General features: G+C 34.1%; 1 protein-coding gene across 7 annotated transcripts in view; it reads left to right on the forward strand.

The window, feature by feature from the left end:
- ARHGDIB (Rho GDP dissociation inhibitor beta) overlaps positions 1-20680 on the forward strand; it is a 73268-nt gene that overhangs the window by 49104 nt on the left and 3484 nt on the right. For 5 of the 7 annotated variants that reach the window (XM_052000747.1, XM_052000752.1, XM_052000750.1 and 2 more), the window contains exons 2-4: positions 9135-9318; positions 10223-10306; positions 13962-14038. In XM_052000747.1, coding sequence (XP_051856707.1) covers positions 9135-9318; positions 10223-10306; positions 13962-14038 — 345 coding nt within the window. Of the gene's footprint in view, positions 1-9131; positions 9319-10222; positions 10307-13961; positions 14039-20680 lie in introns of all 7 variants that reach the window. The other 2 variants (XM_052000751.1, XM_052000749.1) reach the window with 1 other exon arrangement.

A 20680-nucleotide genomic window follows, 5' to 3' on the forward strand; every position in this document is an offset into this window, starting at 1 on the left:
CTGAATGTCTTGGTAATAGCCTACTGCCTGGGGAAGCCTACTCTGTTAACCACCTTAAACATTCAGTGAGCCTTGATTCTTCATTGCAAACAATAATGTGCCATGAGCAAAATAATAATAATTACCTCAATAATTCAATAACATTATTATTATTTTTATAATTCCATTATAAGAACCTCTGCATTAGATGCATGCTTTGGCCTACATTTGTATCAGCAGAACTGAACCAGAATTGTTCCTATCTTTTGGTTTGGCAGGAGTGAGAATAAACTGAGCACATTTTCTTAGACACTCACCCCCTGGAGTTTACTTCCTACAGTTTCTGCATTTTCTTCTTGTACTCAAGAGGTAATTAGGTCTTCTGCCCTATAGCATTGCTCCCTCTCTTAACAGTCACTTTCTATAAAATATCCTGCATCCTTCAATGCACCCTAATAAGCTGTTTCTGGGATTCATCTTGGCCCTTCCAAGTCATAATACTGCTCATCAGGATTTCCTCCCTTAGCTATGATTTTGTCCTCTCCACTGACATTTCTCAGCATCCACAGATGACCTCTGGCCTCGATTAAGAAAGAAAACAGCAAATGGAATCTAAAATTAAACTTAAAAAATGTAATAGTTCCATCCCTACTCTAAGATTTTATTCAGATTATAAACAATCCTCATAATTCCCAGAACCCCTTGTCTCTTTCATATTCCTCAAAGAAATAAGTTCTATTTTTGCAAAGGAAATACTGACACATCCAGAGAGTACATTGTAAATCTTGTGGGAATAAAAATTTAATGTCCATTCAGTCAGTTCCCAAAGTTCATTGAGGCTGTACCTACACCACCCACCACCCACCACCACCACGACAAGTAGCAGTAAGAACAACAGTAATAACAACAAATAATGGGAAAGACAGACTAAAATAGTGGTCCTCTTACAATGAATTAACCATTGTATCAACCCTAACCAAAACAGCCAGGGTGACCATTCTACTTGGTTTCAAGTTATTAAAGTTGTTTAAACAGGTCACCAAATTTAAAAGGAAATGCAGGATTTCCTATAAATCCCCTAGTCTCACCAGTCAGCTCAGCTTTCTGATTGGGAGGAGCCAACACTTGTATTTTTCTCTTCTGAAAGTCACAGTAAAAATGCCACAGTAAAAAGTTTGGAAATGTCCCACATTGTCTGACCAAGGTTATTTTGCAATAAAGCCATTATTAACCTATTTACAACTAAACCAACTGGAAAAGAAGAGACCTGTTTTTATTATTGTTTTGCTTAATAATAACATACATATATATGTTTTTTCTAGAAATAAGTAATGGCGTTAGGCAGGCTATACTTATTTATATATTGGTCTGTGCTAGGCCAAATTTGTGGCACATTTAAATTTAAGTTTATTTAGTCTCTCTGTCTAACCTGAGGGGTATAAGTCAGTCTCTTAGCACTCAGTGTTTTCTGGGTAAGGAATTTTTTTTAATTGGGTAAGAGTCAGGAACAAAGTTGTGTTTATACAAACCAAAAGCAGAGGAAAATGGAGACAGTTATCTGGATAATTTTAAAATAAATGCCTTCACTGAAAACAAAACAAAACAAAACAAAAAAACCTTTGCTACCTGAATTTTCCAGATTGGGGATTAATGCAAGTCTAACTTCATTCTAGAAAATTGCTATGCATAGAAGACTAGGTGAGTTTAACAGGAAGAAAAGACGAAGCTTAAAAATTTTATGCTTTGGAGACTATATTCCCCTCTTCCTCTTTTATTTATTTTCACCATCATTTGCATTTGAAATTGGTTACAGGGTAGGAAAGGAAGAGTAGGCAGGAAATAGAGCACTTAAAGGATGATAGAAAAGGAACTTCCTCCAAACTACTGAGCTTACTAAAGCTTGTAAAGAATTTTTCACAGAAATTGTGAAGAAAGACTGTGTATATTCAGTGAAAGCAAAGAGTGTTTTGAGAAGTTGTAAGGTCTAGGGGGAAAAGAACCAAAATTGGAGTCGAGACATGAGTTCTAATCTCTGATTTGAATTTATTAATTATATGACATTTGGTAAATCACTAGGCCTCTAAGAACTTTAGTGGCCATATGTAAATTGGTCATAAGGCTTCTATTTTCTTCACAAAGTTATAGTTAAGATTATAGGAGGATGCACAGACACACACACACATACACAAAGTACTCTGCAAAGAGGAACAGAAAAATAAAGAAGTTTTGTTATCTTTAAATCCTCGATAGAACCTAGCACAATACTTTGCATATGATAGTATACTTAAAGAATACATACCCAATAAATTAAAGAATTATATAAATATGTATATAAAATATGTTTTCCATATATAAAAACAGATTGTATATATGAATATACTTAAATGGTATACATATACATATATGTGTATATGTTATATTGTACATACATACATACATGAATCAGCATGACTTAGTGGCTAGAGAGTTGATCTTAGAACTAGGAACACTTGAGTTCAAGTCTCATTTGTGAGACATACTTACACACTGCGTGACCACAGGCAAATCTTTGAACCTCTTAATACTCTAGGCAACCCTCTGAGACTGAATAGATATTTCTTTGAAGGAGAGTTTGGCACAAAAAAAAATCATAAATCCAAGTCCTAACTGTAAATGTACATATATAGCTTTATCTACATATAGTTATGCTCATTTGCACATACATGTGCATATAATATGCATGTGGTACATATGTTTTATATACATGTATATATAATGTGAAATAACATAATTCTAGCTGAGGCTTTGAAAAAAAAGTTGAATTATTCAAAAGGAACCCCTATGGTAACATATGATATTTTAATAGTAACTATATATTAAATCATGAATAACTAGGCATTTGTCTGTATAATTGCACAAATAAATAACTGAATTTCTAAATATCTAGATATGGTAGAGCGCTAAGAAAAATAATAGATAATTTTAGAGCTAAAAAGGACTCTGAATATCGAGTAGCTCAATCCTCACTTTTTATTTATAGTTTTATAATATGAATTAGTACTTATCATGAGTGTTACAGGTTAACAGTAGTAACTCATGCTTTATAAAATCATCTATTTCTATTCTTTTTAGTCTGTTTTCTATCATCTTTTAAAAGTTTATCAATTTTTTTTCACACATCAGTCACTTCTTAACAAACATGTGCAAAGAATTCCCTTGCAAAGTATGTTCTATGATAAATTGGTAATTTATGAATTAACAGAAAAATGTTTAATTTTGAGAGTATAATATTTCAAGTTTGCTAAATTTGGATAATAGTTTCATTTCATGTCTCTATTGATAATATTTACAATGTTATAGCATTTAAATATATTATCTTTTGGAGCCCTGTTTCCCTTAATTTGTCTCATTCTCTTACATTTCATTTTTTAAAAATTCTTATTTATCATGCATTACATAAGTACCATCATTGTATATTTAAGAAACAGATCCAGAGAAGTCATCATTTGTCTAAAATCACATAACTGGGAAGTGATAGTTAGGACTTGAACTCAGATCTTCTGATTGCCAGTTCAATGGAAAGAACCACCCAGAATGAAATAAGATTAAAAATAAGATGCATCACAATGAAAGAATTGTTCCCATTTTATGTGAGCATTTTCTCCCTCTCTCAGTTTCTGTGGTCATGTTCTCTCCAACTCTACCAAGAACCTTTCATATCTGAAAATGTTGAAAAGATGAACAGTTCCTTGGCCCCAGTCTAAGCTGAGTCATGGGTCCATGCAGAGCTTCTAAAGCAGAGTTGTCATTCCTTTAACTCCCCAACTGTGCCTCATTTTGCTGAAAAAGCTCAGCCTTGAATCTAGCTGTCAGGACCTGGGAAAATTTGGCAGGAGGAGGTAGGATTTGGAAGATTTGTTCTCCCTTTTGACTTTGTAACTTAACTATTTAATCCATCCTTACAAGCACATTGCCTTGCAGACTTTGTACACTTACAACTAAGTGCTTTATAATATTTTCTGAACTGATTTGAAAATGAAATTTTTCCTGGATTATTCAGTGGTTTTTTTTTCCTAACTTCTTAACTACTATAATGATTTTGCCCCTTGTCTCACTCAGCTCTGTATAGAAAGTGGAATCTTTCAGAGAATCACAGAATCTTAAATTAGGTTAGGGATCTTGGGCAGCATTTAGTCTATGGATGAGGAAACTAAGGATCACAGAATTCAAATATTTGTTGATACGATTTACTAAATGCTCAATGCAGGATTTTGACTCCGGAAAGGCTGGGGAATTAGCTTTGGAACCAGGAAAACTAGAATTCATCTCTGAAACATAGCAGCTGTGTGACTCTGGATAGGTCATTTAATCTCCCACTCTCACAGATTGCAAATTGTTGAAAAGGTTGTTTAAACCTGCTTTGGTAGAGGGAATTGTTCCCTACATGAGTGGAATGACTTTCTTATTACTATTTTGATCCAAATCTAGTGTGAGCTTTTTAACCACCAAAATCTCTGGTACATGTAGCTTACTATCCCACCCCCAACTCTTTCTTATTAGAATAAACTAGTTCTTTGTGATATACTCCTGAACTTTCCCTGTCAATATTACATGATTCTCCAATTTTCCTCTGACCCTCAGACTCATTTAATGATAAACACTAGGTTTATTGTATTACTTGGCCAAAAATAATATCTATTTAGACAGATAATATAAACTTAGAAATGAAGGAGACATGAGATCATCTGCAATCTCTCTCCTGGCAGTCTAGCAGTAGTAAAAGGACCCTAGAACTTCCATTCTATTGCCACGTATGAGAGATTTCTCTTAAAGCCTTTATTCTAGAGGTACTTCATATTCTGAGCTCCCACGTAAGCTTCAGACATCCTTGGAAATCACCAAATAAATGACTATCTTTACTGAAATGCTTTTTAGCTTTTACCTTGTTAATCTATAAAATTAATGAAACCAACTACTTTCTATTGCATCCATCCACAACACTCAACATTTAGCCATTTCATTTTTATTTTGAAGTGTTTAATACTGTTCAGGATGGTCTCTGTTCTTTTCTTCATTAAGTTTCTCTTGGAAATTTGACTATTTTTACTTTAAAAACCTTCATTTTTAATGATGCTTTTTGCTTTTATTTCACCTTAATTTCCAAGCACATCTCTTCCCTCCACTCTCAAATGAGCTTTCCTTTCCAAAAATACATTAAAAGAAAATAAGAAAAGATTCTTCACCAAAACTAAACACTTCAAATGCAGTTGACAGTATATGTAATATTCCATATCCATGCCCTCCCACCTTGGCCATTAATAGGAAGAAATGTATTTTCTCAACTCTTCACTGGGGCTGAATAGGGCCATTACAATTATATAACACAGTTTCAATTTTTATTGTTGCTCTTTCAATTTATATTTGTAGCCATATTATATATTATTTTCTTGGATCTATTTATTTCTCTCTGTAATTATATGAGGTAGCTAGGTGGCAAAGTAGGCTGGGAGTCAGGAAAACTCATTTTTCTAAATTCAAATCCAGTCTCAGAGACCTCCTAGCTGTGTGATTCTTAGTCACTTAAATCTGTTTGCCTCAGTTTCCTCAACTGAAAAATAAGCTGGAGAAAGAAATTATAAATCACTCTAGTATCTCTGCCAAGAAAACCCCAAATGCAATTTCTGAAGACTCAAACATGACTGAAAACAACAAAAATAATTTCATAGAAGTTTTCCTATGCTTCTTTGAGTTCTTATTTGTAACACCATAAGCCACAATAATATTCTATTATATTCATGGATTTGTTTAGCATTTATTTATCAAGGGGTACCTGTTTTACTTCTAGTTCTAATCATACACATGCAAAAATGCTGCTATGAATATTTTGGTTTGTATGAGAACTTTCTTTTTGCTTTGATTTCTCTGGAGGTTACTGCCTACCAGTAGAGAATCTGGATGAAAAGATATGAGTATTTAATTACTTTTTTACATCAATTCTAAATTGACTTTAGAAGGGTTAAACTAATTTATAAATTTATTAAGAATTATTAGTGTGCTTGTCTTCCTGTCCTCCTTCAAAATTGGCTATTCCCATTTTTATCAGATCAGTTTTTTAGGTATGAGGTAAAATTTCAGCAGTGTTTTTATTTATATATTTCTTTTTATTAATTTGGAGCATTTATCTGGTTGTTCATAGTTTGAAAGCCTCCTTTTGAGAATTTTTGGTTCATTTCCTTTGACATTTTAACCATGGTGGAATGACTTTGTCTTCTATGTATTATTAATTCCATGCACATCTTACATACTAGACTTTAGAAATATGTAATGCAAAGTTATTATTGGTGGAATTGTGAATTAATCCACAGTTTTCTCCAATCTGGAAAGAAATTTGAAATTATGCAAATAAGAGAACTAGATAGTGCACCTTTTGATCCAAAAAAATTCTACTGCTGGACATATCCTAGATATATAAAACAAAGCATCTCTATATTAACCAAAATATAATAATAACACTTTTGTGGTAGCAAAGAACTGAATCAATTAAGCCTTTTAGTCACTTTTTAAACTAAAATTGTAATGGAATTTTATGGTATTATAAGAAACAATAAATATAATGAATAAGACAAACAGAAAAATTTACATAAACAGATACAAAGTTAAGCAGAGTCAAGAAAGCAATATATACAATAAATCAAATACTATAAATGTAATATAAGCATGAAACTATAGAAAATAAATGTTATAAAGTTATATACAACAAGACTGAGCCTTCATCCTCTTTGTGCCTTGAAATTACATTTATGGATCTTGTGTCTTGTAGTTTGATAACCAAATATTTTATTCATGTTACACTTATTCTGAATGATGTTTCCTCTCTATTTTTGTTTCCAAGATTTTATTATCCCTATGTAAAAATAATGACATTTTTGTGGATCTATTTGGTCTACTGCTACTTCATAGAAACTGTCTCAATCAGACTCTTCCCTAATTTTCTAGTGTTTCCTAAATCATCTGCAAATATTAACAATTATTTCCTCTTTGTCAATGGTTTTCATTTTAATTTCATTCCTTTGTTATTACTATTGCTAGCATGTTTAGAGTTACATTAAAAATACTAAGGAGATGATGCTTTTTTTTACTTTTTTACTCCCATCTTTATTTAAAAAGTTTTTAATGTTTTGCCACTTCAAATAATGCATAGTTTTGGAACACACAAATATGTATGTATGTTTTTAATTTGTATGTTTGTGTATAATCTATTATAGAAGTGATTCTTGTATATTTATACTTTTTAGAGTTTAAGCATCAATAAATGTGTTTTGGGAATCTTTTTTGCATTTGCTGTAATCATAGTTTTGTTTTATATGGCTAATTATATTAATTGTTTTCTTGATATTGAAACAACTTTGAATTCCTAACATAAATCCAACTTGGTCATGATAAATATTTTCTTCATTAGGAATTTGACATTTTTTGCATCAGTAATTCATTAATACATTAATTAAGAATTTTGGTCTATAGTTTTCTTTCTTTATTTTCATGGATTAGCTAATAAAACCATATTTGCCTAGAAATGAATTTTGTATAATGCTTTCTTTCTCTATTTTATAAATAACTTACAAAGCAGAGATTTTTAATTGATCTTTCAATTCTCCTTTGCATCTGTCTTAGACCAGGATTTTATTTTTTGGTACCTCCATTATGGCTTCTTAAATTTCATTTTCTGTGATTTAATTGTTTCATACCTCTATTTCTATTAAGCAAAACTCTTGAGCTCTAAGTGATTCTCAAACTAAGGCAAGAGTTGCCACAGGAACAAGCCACATACTTCCTTCCTGTGCAGGAAACAGACCTATGCATTGCAATTAAAACTGTTTTCTGAGTTATGAAACACTGATATTTTATTGCCCTTTTAAACTAACTGAAAAGGAATTGTTGAGCCAAGACATGTACTTGGAGGATTTTTTAAATTAATCTATAAAAAGATCTTTCTTCAAGTCTGAGGTTTGTTTTAATTTCCAAATTGTTTCCCTAACTTTGTTTCTAGTTTCTTAGAAAACAAAAATGATTCTCCATAATTCAGCTCAACAAATCTCCTCTCTGCTCAGGTTCTTATTATTTTTTTCCATAATCTGACAAATAGAACATAGAGTCATAACTAGAGATATAAAGACTTTAGAGGCTAACAAGTCCAAATTCTTCATTTTATAGATAAGGAAATTGAGACTGACAGGTTAAGCAACTTGTCCACCTTTATAATAGATTGTAAGTGCCATTGGCCAGATTTGAATTTGTACCTTTTTTATTTCAGATCTAACATTGTTTTGCCACTGCACTACCAAATAACTGTCATTGGTTTGCTTATACAGGATGGACTATACAAATATCTAATTTAGCAATGTTTCATCCTATAAATTGTTATTGTTGTCCAGTCGTTTTTCAATCATATCTGACTCTTTGTGACCCCATTTAGGGTTTTCTTCGCAAAGATACTGGAGCCATTTGTCATTTTCTTCTTCAGGTCATTTTACAAATGAGGAAACTGAGGCAAACAGGGTTAAGTGACTTGTTCAGGGTGACAGAAGTAGAAAGTATCTGAGCTGGATTTGAACTCAGGAAGATCTGTGTTCAGTGTTCAATCCACCTTCACAATTCCATTCCAACCAATCTTTTCAGACTGATTTCATGTAACTACTCATCATTCACTCAATATTTCAACCAAATAAGCCAACTCTCTGTTCTCTAGATAGTGTCCAGTCTCCCATCTTTGCACAGACTGTTACCCCGTGCTTGGAATACTCTATTTCCTTACTCTTCATGTTGGTATTATTAGCTTTTTTAAGTCCCTTTAAAGCTTAGTTTAGGACCTTCCCGACCATTCCAGCCATGACTGCCTACCTATCTCGCCAGGAAACTATTTGGTATTTATTTTGTGTATATTTTCCTTTTATTTGTATACATGTTGTTCCTCTCCACCCCGACAATAGAATGCAAACTTCTTGAGGGCACTGTCAAATAATTTGCATAGTAGGTAGCACATATTAAATTCCTGTTGAACTGAACAGAATTCTCTTATTGAATCAGAGCAGGAATCATAATCATAACATAGCACAGATTCTTCACATCTACTGAAAATTTCCTCTAGCTAACCACTTTTCCCCCTTTCCATGAAGTAGATCACAATGACAGAAAAGGACCCTGAGCCACATGTGGTGGAGGAGGAGGATGACCTGGATGGCAAGCTTAATTACAAGCCCCCACCTCAGAAGTCTCTGAAGGAGCTGCAGGAGATGGACAAAGATGATGAAAGTCTTGCCAAGTACAAGAAAACTCTACTAGGGGATGGACCTGTGGTAGCAGGTATGTGGTAAAGATGGGATCTTCAGTATATTGAGTTTCTACAAGCAACTAATAAACCCCAGAGATCCTTGGGGACATGCCCCTGGAAAAGAGCCCTCCAATGAATAATGGATACAAGGTTCATAATGTGATTAACTTTTTTTTTTAGGTACAAATAACTAAGTGGCATATAAAGAATAGGAAATGCCCTGGAGTTACACTTGGAAATAAAACTTTCTTTTTTTTTTCTTTCTTTCTTTTTCCCTTTCCCCAACCTCTCAATTTCCCTTCTTCTTTCCCCTCTTCATCTTTTCCCCTCTTTTTCTTCTTTATCTGTCAACTCTCAATTCCAGGTAGAGCCTCTCCTGGTAACCCTCAGTAGCCTACTAGGCTGATGAAGTGCTTTTCATCACCTTTTCCACCTATATTTCCCATTCCATAGAAACTAGCCTGCTAACTCGTGGCTGTGCACGACATTCCATCCCCTGCCGCTATCACTTGGCACATGTAGTCTCCCATGTCTGGAGGGAACTTCCTCATTTCCAAATCCCTAGTTTCCTCCAAAGGACAGCTATTGGTACTATGGGGGCAGCTATTGGTACTTTCTCCCTTTTGAAATTACTTTGTAACTGTTTACTTTTATATATGTATATTATATCTCTATCTACTTAAAGGCAGAGACTGGTTCATTTTTATCATTGCCTCTGCCTCCAGTACTTAGTATATAATACACAGAAAGTATTTAATGTTTGCTAAATCAAATTTTCACAGAAAAATAATTTCTGTCTCAGTGTCTCTGTCTTTGTGTCTCTGTGAATATGTCTGCCTTTGTGTTTCTCTGTCTCTTTTTCTCTTCTCTCACATGTACATATCTCCCATCTCTATACCTTATCAACTATTTAATATTCATTTTTGGATTCTGCAGATCCAACTGCTCCCAATGTAGTAGTCACTCGACTCACCCTAGTCTGTGACACTGCCCCAGGACCAATCACTATGGATCTTACTGGTAAGTAAATCTATTTGCCTTCTTCCAATGAACTTGACTAGAATCTGGGGAGGCAGTTGGGGGAAAGTCTTTCACAAAAAGCAAATCATCCATGGATTTTCTATAGCAAAGAAGCCAGATAAGTAGTTTTGTGACATATAGAGGCCATTAGGAATAAATTGATAATTTATTATCCACAGAATACATGCCATACCAAACTCAAGAAAGACCCCTGTGATGACTTGCTTCTGTCTATTTAAACAAATTGCTAGGTTTAGAGCACAAAACCATTTGTACCTTCCTGTTGTCTTCATTCTATTTTTCTGAAAAAGATGAGAACAGAATTTATTTTCACATAATCAGGCTGCTGATGGAAAAATATAGATAATTCAGTATCCACTTGAGTGTTCCCTCTGAGAATACCGTCTTTCTTAAGAATAAAAATTTACAAAATCTTAAAGAAAGCAATTCACTAATGAGGCCACATAGGGCAGGCCTAATACATTCTATATGTATTAGGGAATACATAATATGATTTCTGGTGTGAGAAAACGTTCTGCCTCTCCAATAACTCCCCCTATTTAATAATGCCCCCAAATCCACTATGCTAGATTCATTCTTTAACTTTAGGCTTCAATGCTTGGAATGATGCCCATTTCTTTATTCTATTGCCTCTAGGATAAAATACAAAATTTTCAACCTGGCCAATTTCATTTTTTTTTTTCTCCCACCTTCCTTCTCTCTCTTCCAGTCAAATTGTCCTAGGAGCTATTCCCTATATGGGCCATTTTAATCTCCTACCTCCATACTTTGTATATGTGATCTTCCCATATCTGTAATATAATTTCCCTCACCCGTGTATTATAGAATCCCCTTAGTCGTTTTCATGAAAGCACACATCAGGTGCCTTTTCCTATAGGAGGCTGTTTTATTACTACTCTCTTTCTCTTGAAAATAATCATTATACATTTTATTTACTTATCTGGCTACATGTTGTATTATTCCTCCTAGAGAATGTAAATTTATTGAGAGAAGTGATTATTTTTTCTTGGCTTTGTATCTACATAAACTAGCACAATTGTGGTACATTGGTACCATTGTTGCTGTTAATTGTCTCAGTCATGTCCTCCTCTTCATGACCCCATTTAAAGTGGTTTGCCATTTCCTTCTTCAGTTTATTTTACAGATGAGGAAACTGAGTTAACTGACTTATCCTGCAAGTTCACAGAGTTAGTATCAGGTCTTGACTCTTAGTCAGGAGCTCTATGCACTTACCATCTCATTACCCCAGTACAGAGTAAATACTTAATCACTTTTTGTTTAATTGAATTGAACTGAACTGAATGGATTAGAGCTTTAGAAGGACTTTAGAGGTCAAGTCCAAATTTGGAATGAAATTAAGAGTACCATTTAAGATTATCAGTTTAAGATTTTTAAACTGAAACAAAACAAAAAACAACCTTAAGACTCAGAAAAGGACCTTGTTAATTTCTGAGTCTTAAGTTGTTTTTTTGTTTGTTGTTGTTTTTTAAGAAGAGGAGGTTGAGAATATAAATTCACTCTGTACGCCCAGGAGGGGTACAGGAAAGTTACAGAACCAAGAAGAGCAGGGTCACAGAAAAAAAAGCTTTGCTTACTTCACAGTTTTGCCTAGTGCCAATAATGAGGCCATTTCTTAGCACCAAATCAAAAGTCTTACTCTTAAGAGACAAAGGAACAGACAATTCTAGAATGATAGGCTTGGTGGAGATGTAGGGGCAGAGTTGTAAAGATGCACACTTTACCATATAAGGACTTTTTGCCAGAGGGAGGAAATAAGAAATGAGCAGATATGCTTCCTGTTCAACTGAAACCACCAGAGCCAGGCACAATACTACAAACGATTACCCTAAAATGCTGTGTGTCTCTCCCAGAAAGAAATTCTCTCTCTTACTAGGACTGTAACCTCTTCCTGTGTGAAATATTCTGTTAAAAGAGGCAGTTTTCACTTCACAAAATAAGATCAAAGTCAAAAACAGAATGAAGTAAAGGGAAAAGCATACCTAAAAATGCAAAACACAGCCACATGGTAGGTTTTATACACTCAGCCAAAATGTACTTACCATGTTTAAAGTAAGGGAAGACCACCCTCCCATGACAGAGAAGAATAATCAATAGTTTTCCATTTCTCTGTCTAAACTACCAAAAAAAAAGGAAATATTTTTTCTTTTCCTAATAAGTTGTAACTTTGATATATTAGTGACCAATAACAAGTTATACCATATTTCTAGTTCATAAATTTTTGAAATTCTCAAATATACTAGAGAGTCTATCTCCTTTCCAATTTCTCTTCCTCACACCTGCCAAATTAATAATTCCAAAAACACAGTACTAACTAACTATTTCACTCCTCTGCTCAAGCTTCAGTGGCTCTTTATTGCCTTTAGGACAAACTTTAAACTCCTGTTTAGCATTCAAAATGTGGCTCCAACCTACCTTTCTGTATTGATTCACACCACTTCCTTTCACACACCCTAGAACACCACCCACACCAAACCATTTACTATTAGCTGTAAGTGATATCAGTCTTTCACTTCCTTATTCTTACAAGGCAGGCCCCAATGCTCAATATCTTCTTCCTCCTTTCTTTCTTCTCTCGGAATACCTTTAAGTGTCAGCTAAGGTGTCCACTTGAGGCCTTTTCCTGGTCCAAAACTCTGGTCACTCCCCCAAAAACCCAGTTATGAATATTGGTATTTTTCTTATTCCAAAATTACTTTGGATATATAAGGATAATCCCATCTTCCACACCAAGTCTTCTCCAGGACTATTTAATATTAGTTCCTTCCCTCTATCCAGTACATTTTGTTTATATATGGTTGTTTGTCTGTTGTCTCCCCAATTAGAATGTGAGCTCCTTGAAGGCAGAGGCTGGTTTTTGCCTTTCTTTATGTTTCCAGAACTTATATAATAAATAGGGCTTAAAAATGCTTCATTTACTTATCTCATATGACTTGTTGACTTTATCTCACAATTCCACAGACATTCTTACTCTCTATAGCATTTTAGATATAAGGAAATTAGAACTCAGAGGCAGTAAGCGATGACCCCATAGTCACACAGCTAATAAGGATCAAAAACAGCAGAAAACGCTCCCCCTCTTCTCACTAGACTATTATTCTAAGTAATCAGGATTCATATATAGTATATACACACATATATGTATACACATACACTGATTAGATATGTGTGCATACAATACATATATACATATACACTAAATATACAAAATAATTTTGAAATAAGAAAAAAGACAACATTAATAACTGGGTTTGGGGGGAGTGACCAGGGTTTTGGACAAAGAAAAGGCCTCAAGTAGGCACCTTAGTTGAGACTTAAAGGTATTCCAAGGGAAGAAAGAAAGGAGGAAGAACATATTGAGCAGTGGGGCCTGTCTTGTAAGGATAAGGATTTAGATGATAGAGCATCTTGTTCAAGGAACAGAAAAATAGTGTATGTAAAGTAATTACAAACTTTAAAGCTATATCAATATTTTTATTACACATGGATGACCCATTTGTTCTTTTTGGGCCTTGGTTTTCACATGTATAAAAAGAAGTGTAGAGAATAGATGATCTCTGAGGTCTAAATTCTATAACTATGATCATAAATTAACCATTTGAATCTGCTTTCACAGGAGATCTTGAAGCTCTCAAGAAAAAGACCTTTGTGCTAAAGGAAGGAGCTGAATATAGAGTCAAAATTAATTTCAAAGTAAGTAGTTTGAGTTGAGGGTGTTGGTATTTATGATGTATAAATTATTTAAGGGACTTTTGTATCTTGCCCTGCCCTGCTTCTCTATGGAATATCCTCTCTCACAGCATCTCAGAAACTTCTGCCTCTAGAAATCAGACCGATCAAGTGTTAGAGAAAGTCAGGTACACCACCAGGCATGTACAAGAGTCAGTTTCAACTGGCTTACAAGAGTCAATTGTTCAATTTTCTTGTGAGCAATTTTACTTTGGAAATTGGCAAATACTATAAATCAGGGCTTGAGTTAATATTTTGTTGATTGTCTAGATTTAAGAAAATGATGGATAAAATGTTAATAATGAAAATAAATTTTAAAATGAAGATTTAAAAAATTAAAAGATAAAACAATGAAGATTTAAAAAGATTTTTAAAAAGATTAAATCGTGTGCATTATGTAAAGTGCTGAAACTCTTGAGTCGATGCACTGAGGTCAGTTTGAGCACTTAAGACTAGTTACCGATTGGACAATACTCTATAAGCATATGCTTCCCACTATCCTGTGCTGGCTCAAAAATTGGTGTATACAGAGAATGATAGGAGAGACGAGGGGGTGGAGTAAGACCAGTGAGGATCACTTCTGGGTGGGAAATGAAAAAGGAAGGTCAAGGAGATTCTGCTTCCATCCAATTCAATCCTACCTCTAAAGACCAAGAATAAAGATCAAGGACTTTTGCTTATCCTGATTCTGGCTGATTTTAAGGTATCCAGAGTGCTAACGCGATCATCACATATTATATATAATTTTTCCCCAGAGAGCTGTTTATTAAACATTTATTAATATTTGCTGAATAATACATTATTGGTAAGGGTGTGGATTGGCTTGATCATTTTAGAAAGCAATTGAGTAGAAAATATGACATAGAAATGACAAGAAAAAATGATAAAAATGGTCTTCTCCTTTGATCTATGGGGGCCATTGCTAGGGATGTAAACCAAGAAAATAAAATGTAGACAGGAAAGTCCCATAAAGATTCAAAATATTTATAACATTTTTGATAGTAACAAAGAATTGGAAGCAAAGTTGGTACTACCAATTGTACAATGACTAAACAAATTTTATTACATGAAATGTTGTTAGATAATACTATGAAGAATGGAAAGTATTACATGCAATGAGGCCAGATAATATAATCTCATGCAGGAAAACGATATATACAATGTCTACAGCAATATATTGCTGGAATAGAATGGAAACAGCACTAAAAACAAAAAACCCACAACATAATGCTATATAATTATACTGAATAAGCCTAGTTTTAAAGAAGAGAGGAGAAGATGAATGTATCTTTTTCTTTGCTGATCTGGGAAAGAATGAGAGTAGAACATTTTATAATACTGTAAGATTCTATTGCTGTGTTGGTTAGTTTTTGTTTTTTCTTTTTTGTTTTTGCTGATTGCAAATTCAATATTTTTTATTGAAGCTTTTTATTTTCATATTATATGCAAGGATAATTTTTTACCATTGAACTTTGCAAAACCTAGCGTTCCAATTTCCCCCTTTCTCCCCACCCTCTCTCCTAGATGGCAAGTAATGCAATATATGTTAAACATGGTAAAAATATTTGTAAATTGTTGGTTAGTTTTTACAAACACCTAGTTCCCCTCTATCATTTGTTCTTTGTTACAAGGAGTAGTCCTCAAAGATGAAAAGATTTTCATATTTGGAAAACAAAGGTATAAAAATGTTACATAATAATAATAATAAAAGGAATATGCCTGTCCTTCAAAGAACATCTCAAATATTACCCTCCTCTAAAAAAGTTTTCCTGATTTCCTGAGTCCCAAGGTACAATGAATTGTACCACTACGTGGCATTTATCACATGCTGCCCACCTTCAGTTTGTATACATGTAATTTCTCCCATTAGACTGGGAGAAGTACTTCGTACTTACTTCTGGGCATGTTGCATACTCCCAGACTAGGCTCTCCTTGAAGGCAGAGACTGTTGCTTTTTTTTGTTTGTTTGATTTTCAGCCTTAATACCTAGCATAGTGACTGGCACATAGTACGAATTTAATAATATTGGCTGAATTGAAACTAATTAAAAACATCATGCAAAATATTTCCAAGAGGAAGTACCAATAATTGAGAGCATCAGTCAAAGTTCATAGAAGCTGGTACCTGAGTTACACTTTTAAAGAAGATAGAATTACTCTGAGAGGGAAGTAAAGAGATAGGACATTCTAGATGTGGGGAGTCACTCGTACAAAGCTATTATACTATTTCCAGTGGTAGGGGGATGATCACATAGGGGAAACAGCTAGCAAACCAATTGGACTGGATCAGAAATAAGGTGGATGAGATCCAGAATGCAAGAAGGCTTTAAAGATCAGAATGATAATTTTATATTTCATACTAGAGGCATTGGGTAGCTACTGAAAATTTTTGAGTAGAAGGGTAAAATGGATCATTGAGCTAGAAGGAACCTACTCTGACACCCATGTGTTACAGAAGAGGAAATCAACGTCCAGAGAGATAAAATGGGTTGTCTACCTTTCCTTCCCCAAATTAAAATGAACATGTCTTAGGGTGACATAAGATTCATTTTAACTGAACATGTCATGTCACCCTGTTAGATAGCTGATCTAATGCAGTTCAAAATGGGTAATAAATGGGATTATGCATCATTCCTACTGGAACTATTTGCATTTTTTTTTAAGAGACAATAGCCTTAACCTACAGAAAAAATCTCTGAGAAATTTCAAGGCACTAGCCGTGTCAGCACACATAAGGCTATTATGCCAAGCCATTATTCAGAGGAGATGCTCAATAAGTAATTTTGAGTGAATTTTTAAAAGAAAATATTTTGGGAGAATGGGAGGAAAAGAAGCTAAAATCAAAAAAGCACTTATGTCCACTTTTGTAAGGTCTTGTTGCGGCTGGCTTTTAGCAAGGTCTGGCCTTGGGTACAGAGCAATAATAACAGTCATTTAAAAAGTGACTCAGATTTTGCTATGGATATTTTTGTACAAATAAAACTTCATTTACTGCAATAACCTGTTTTTGTAGCTTTATAGCTTTTTTGTTTTGCAATACTGTTTTCTAAAAAGACTGTAGAAATACAAGTTTAATACATTTTGAATTCAATCAATCAACAAGCATTTATCAAGTGCTAATTAAATCAGGCACTGTTCTGTTTGGGGTACAAAGAAAGGTAAAAATCACAGTCTCATTTTAGGAAACTCCTAGTGAGGAAGACAACATGAAAATAATTAGATACATGTAAGATTTTCACAGATAAGATAGAAGTTGAAGTCCTTAGTAGCTGAGAGGATTAGGAAAAGCCTCTGACAAAAAATAAGTTTTAAGTTTTGAAGGAAATCAGGGAAACAAAGAAATAGAGATGAAGAGGAAGAACCTTTCAGGCAGGGGTAACAGCCAAAGGCTGATGGAAGATGGAGTGGGGAGTAAAGGAAAGACCAAGAATATTGGATCATAGAAGTGAATAAAGTGCCAAAAGACTGGAAATTTAGAAAAGGGCCAGGTAATGAAAATGTTTTCATAACTTATTGGCAGGTTTTCATCGAAAAGTAGAATGAAAGTGGCAAATTTGAGGAAGGAGGGGAGAGGGGGAAAGGAGAAGATAGAGCTTAAATCTATAAGAATATTATCAATCCTTAATTTACAAGGAAGGCAAACATTCCCCATACCAACCTCCACTCCAACTCCATACTCACTTAGATTAAGTGCACAACACTTTTCTCATCTTCATTCTCCTTTATGCATTTTGTAATTATATACTAAGTAGTGTAAAGAAGGCTTTCTACCTAAACAGTGTTGAAACACTGAGCAAAATAGAGATTCTTAATCTGTTTGTATTATGGATCCCTTTGGCAATCCAGGGAAGTCTATAATTCTCTTTAAAGAATAATGAGTTTAAGTACATAGAACAAAATACATAGGACTACAAAGAAAACCAATTTTATTGAAATACAGTTATCAAAATTTTTAAAAGTTCATCTAAGATAGCATCTAGATAAATGTGGAGTCCAGTGGATCTGGGTTCAGGCCTTTCTCTGATACATACTGACTATATAGTATGATTCTAGATAGGTCACTGAATTTGTCAGGGTCCTCCAAACATTTGTCTAAGATTATAATGACAAAATCAAAAATTTGGAGGGATGTGGGAGGCCATAGACTCCAACTCCCTCATTTTACAGATGAGAAAACTTAAGCAGACTTAATAGTTAAGTGATTTTCCCATGGTCATACTATTAGTAAGTGGTTTAGAAGAGATTTGAACTCAACCCTTTCAGCCTTCTCTTTACCTAGCTATTTAAAATAAAAATTGCAGAGTAGATGCCGATTTGAATGGAGAATAGGAATATCTCCCCAGGAGCTCCCTATACTCATGAAATCACAAGTCTAGCCCCAAAGAAAACAAAACAAAACAAAGCAAAACACCTAAAAATCAAAGATAAAATGGACATCATTCATATGACATATGACAGGCTAGTCACAAAGATTAGTTCCAGAGCAGAACTATATATATATACATGATATCTACTATCCATAGAAAATATATAATTAAAACTCAGGAAGAAACCATTCCATGTTCCTTCAAGGTCCAAAAAAATTTTTAAATATAACTTTTTCTGACATCTTTTGTTTTTAAGTCACATTAATTTCCAAATAAATGCTTGCTCCTTTCTTTACCCAGCATGTCATTCTTCATAATAAAGATTTTGAGAGGAAAAAGGGAAAAAAAGCAATTCAACAAAATTAAACAATATGGCACCAATTTCTGACAGTATATGAAATATTCCACGTACCTGTAATCTCCTACCCTTCCAATGTGGAAGAAATATGACTGATTTGGGGAAAATGTTATAAGTTGGATATGATGGGGTTTGAAATAACTATCAGACATCCAGTTTGAAATCACAAAGATGAAACTAGAGCTCAGGAGAGAGGCAAGACCTGGATATTACCTTACCTTAGGGATATCTGCATAGAGACGATAATTATATATATTAGATCTAGCTCACTATGATAATCACCAAGTAAGAGATTATAAAAATACTGCTTACAGTTCTTTGAGTCAACTGTAGCCTAGAGGAGTCCATCCCACAAAGCAACTCCAGCTCTGGGGTCAGGTGCAACCAGCTTCCTGGGGGAAGCTTAAACCCCACCAATGTAGGTTTTTCCTGTACTCTTTAATTCATGGATCCCATCCAGAAGTGCAGAAAATGCACACAAAGTTTAGATATGATTCAGTCTATATTCATTAATTTTATTTGACTCTTAGTGACCCTGTTTGGGGTTTTCTTGGTGAAGATACCAGAACAGTGTGCCATTTCCTTCTCCAGCTTGTATTACAGTTGAGGAAACTGAGACAAATAGAGTAAAGTGACCTGCCTAGGGTCACACAGTTAGTAAGTGTCTAAGGCCATATTTAAACTCAAGAAGATGAATCTTCCTGACTCTTAAGCCCAGAACTCTCTCTACTATACCATCTAGAGTATCCCTGAAAGTGGTTATTGGGGTCCTTTCTAGCAAAGGGTATTGAATGTGGATAGTAGATATCATGTATATATAGTATAGCTAATAAATTCCTCCTCCCACAAAAGATGCTCAAAATATTAAGACTCACAGCATTGCATATTTAAAATGTGAAGCAGTAACTTACACAGTTATGAATTTCCTATAGAAAAATACAATTTTGTAGGACAGGGCAACAGATAATTCACATTCATCTCAGATCTGTGTTATTGTGGAGCAACTCACATATCCAAATCTTCTGCCAAACCAGGTTCTGAGTCTTTTCATTGCAGCATCCCCCTGACAATGGCTATCTTCTCCTCCAAGGAAGTCATACTTTCCAAAGTACCTCCCACTCCACTGAGCTCTCAGATTTCACTACTGAAACTTGACATGCACACATCTTTTAAAATACATATGTAATAGCATTTACACTCTTTCTGTTATTGTTTGCTTGCATTTTTGTTTTTCTTCCCAGGTTATTTTTACTAAAAGCCGATTTTTCTTGTGTAGCAACACAACTGTATAAATATGTACACATATATTGTATTTAACATATACTTTTAACATATTTAACATGTATAGGACTGCCTGCCATCTAGGGGAGGAGGAAGGGGAAGGAGGAGAAAAGTTGGAACAGAAGTTTTTGCAAGGGTCTTTGTTGAAAAATTACCCATGCATATATTTTGTCAATAAAAAGCTACAATAAATAAATATATATATGTAGGTATACATATATATTTATTTGTAAAGGCATTTATTATTTTTTTCCCAAATGAGCAATAAAAAAGAAATTTAAAAAAATAAAACTCTCATTACAAATATGTATAATTCAGCAAGGGGCAACTAGGTGACACATGGATAAAATTCTGGTCTTCACATCAGGAAAATTCATCTTCTTAAGTTTAAATCTGACCTCAGACACTTACTAGCTGTATGACTCTGGGCAAATCATTTAACCCCATTTGCCTCAGTTTCTCCCAAAATTAAATCAGCAAAAGAAGCTGGAAAAATAAATGGCAAATCACTCATCCTTTCCAAGAAAATTCCAAAAGAATTATAAAAGACTGAAAGGGCTAAATAATAACTCAGCAAAAAAATTCTCATATTGCTTATGTT

Source organism: Antechinus flavipes, chromosome 5 (genome assembly GCF_016432865.1).
Source record: "Antechinus flavipes isolate AdamAnt ecotype Samford, QLD, Australia chromosome 5, AdamAnt_v2, whole genome shotgun sequence".
Lineage (NCBI taxonomy): Eukaryota > Metazoa > Chordata > Mammalia > Dasyuromorphia > Dasyuridae > Antechinus > Antechinus flavipes.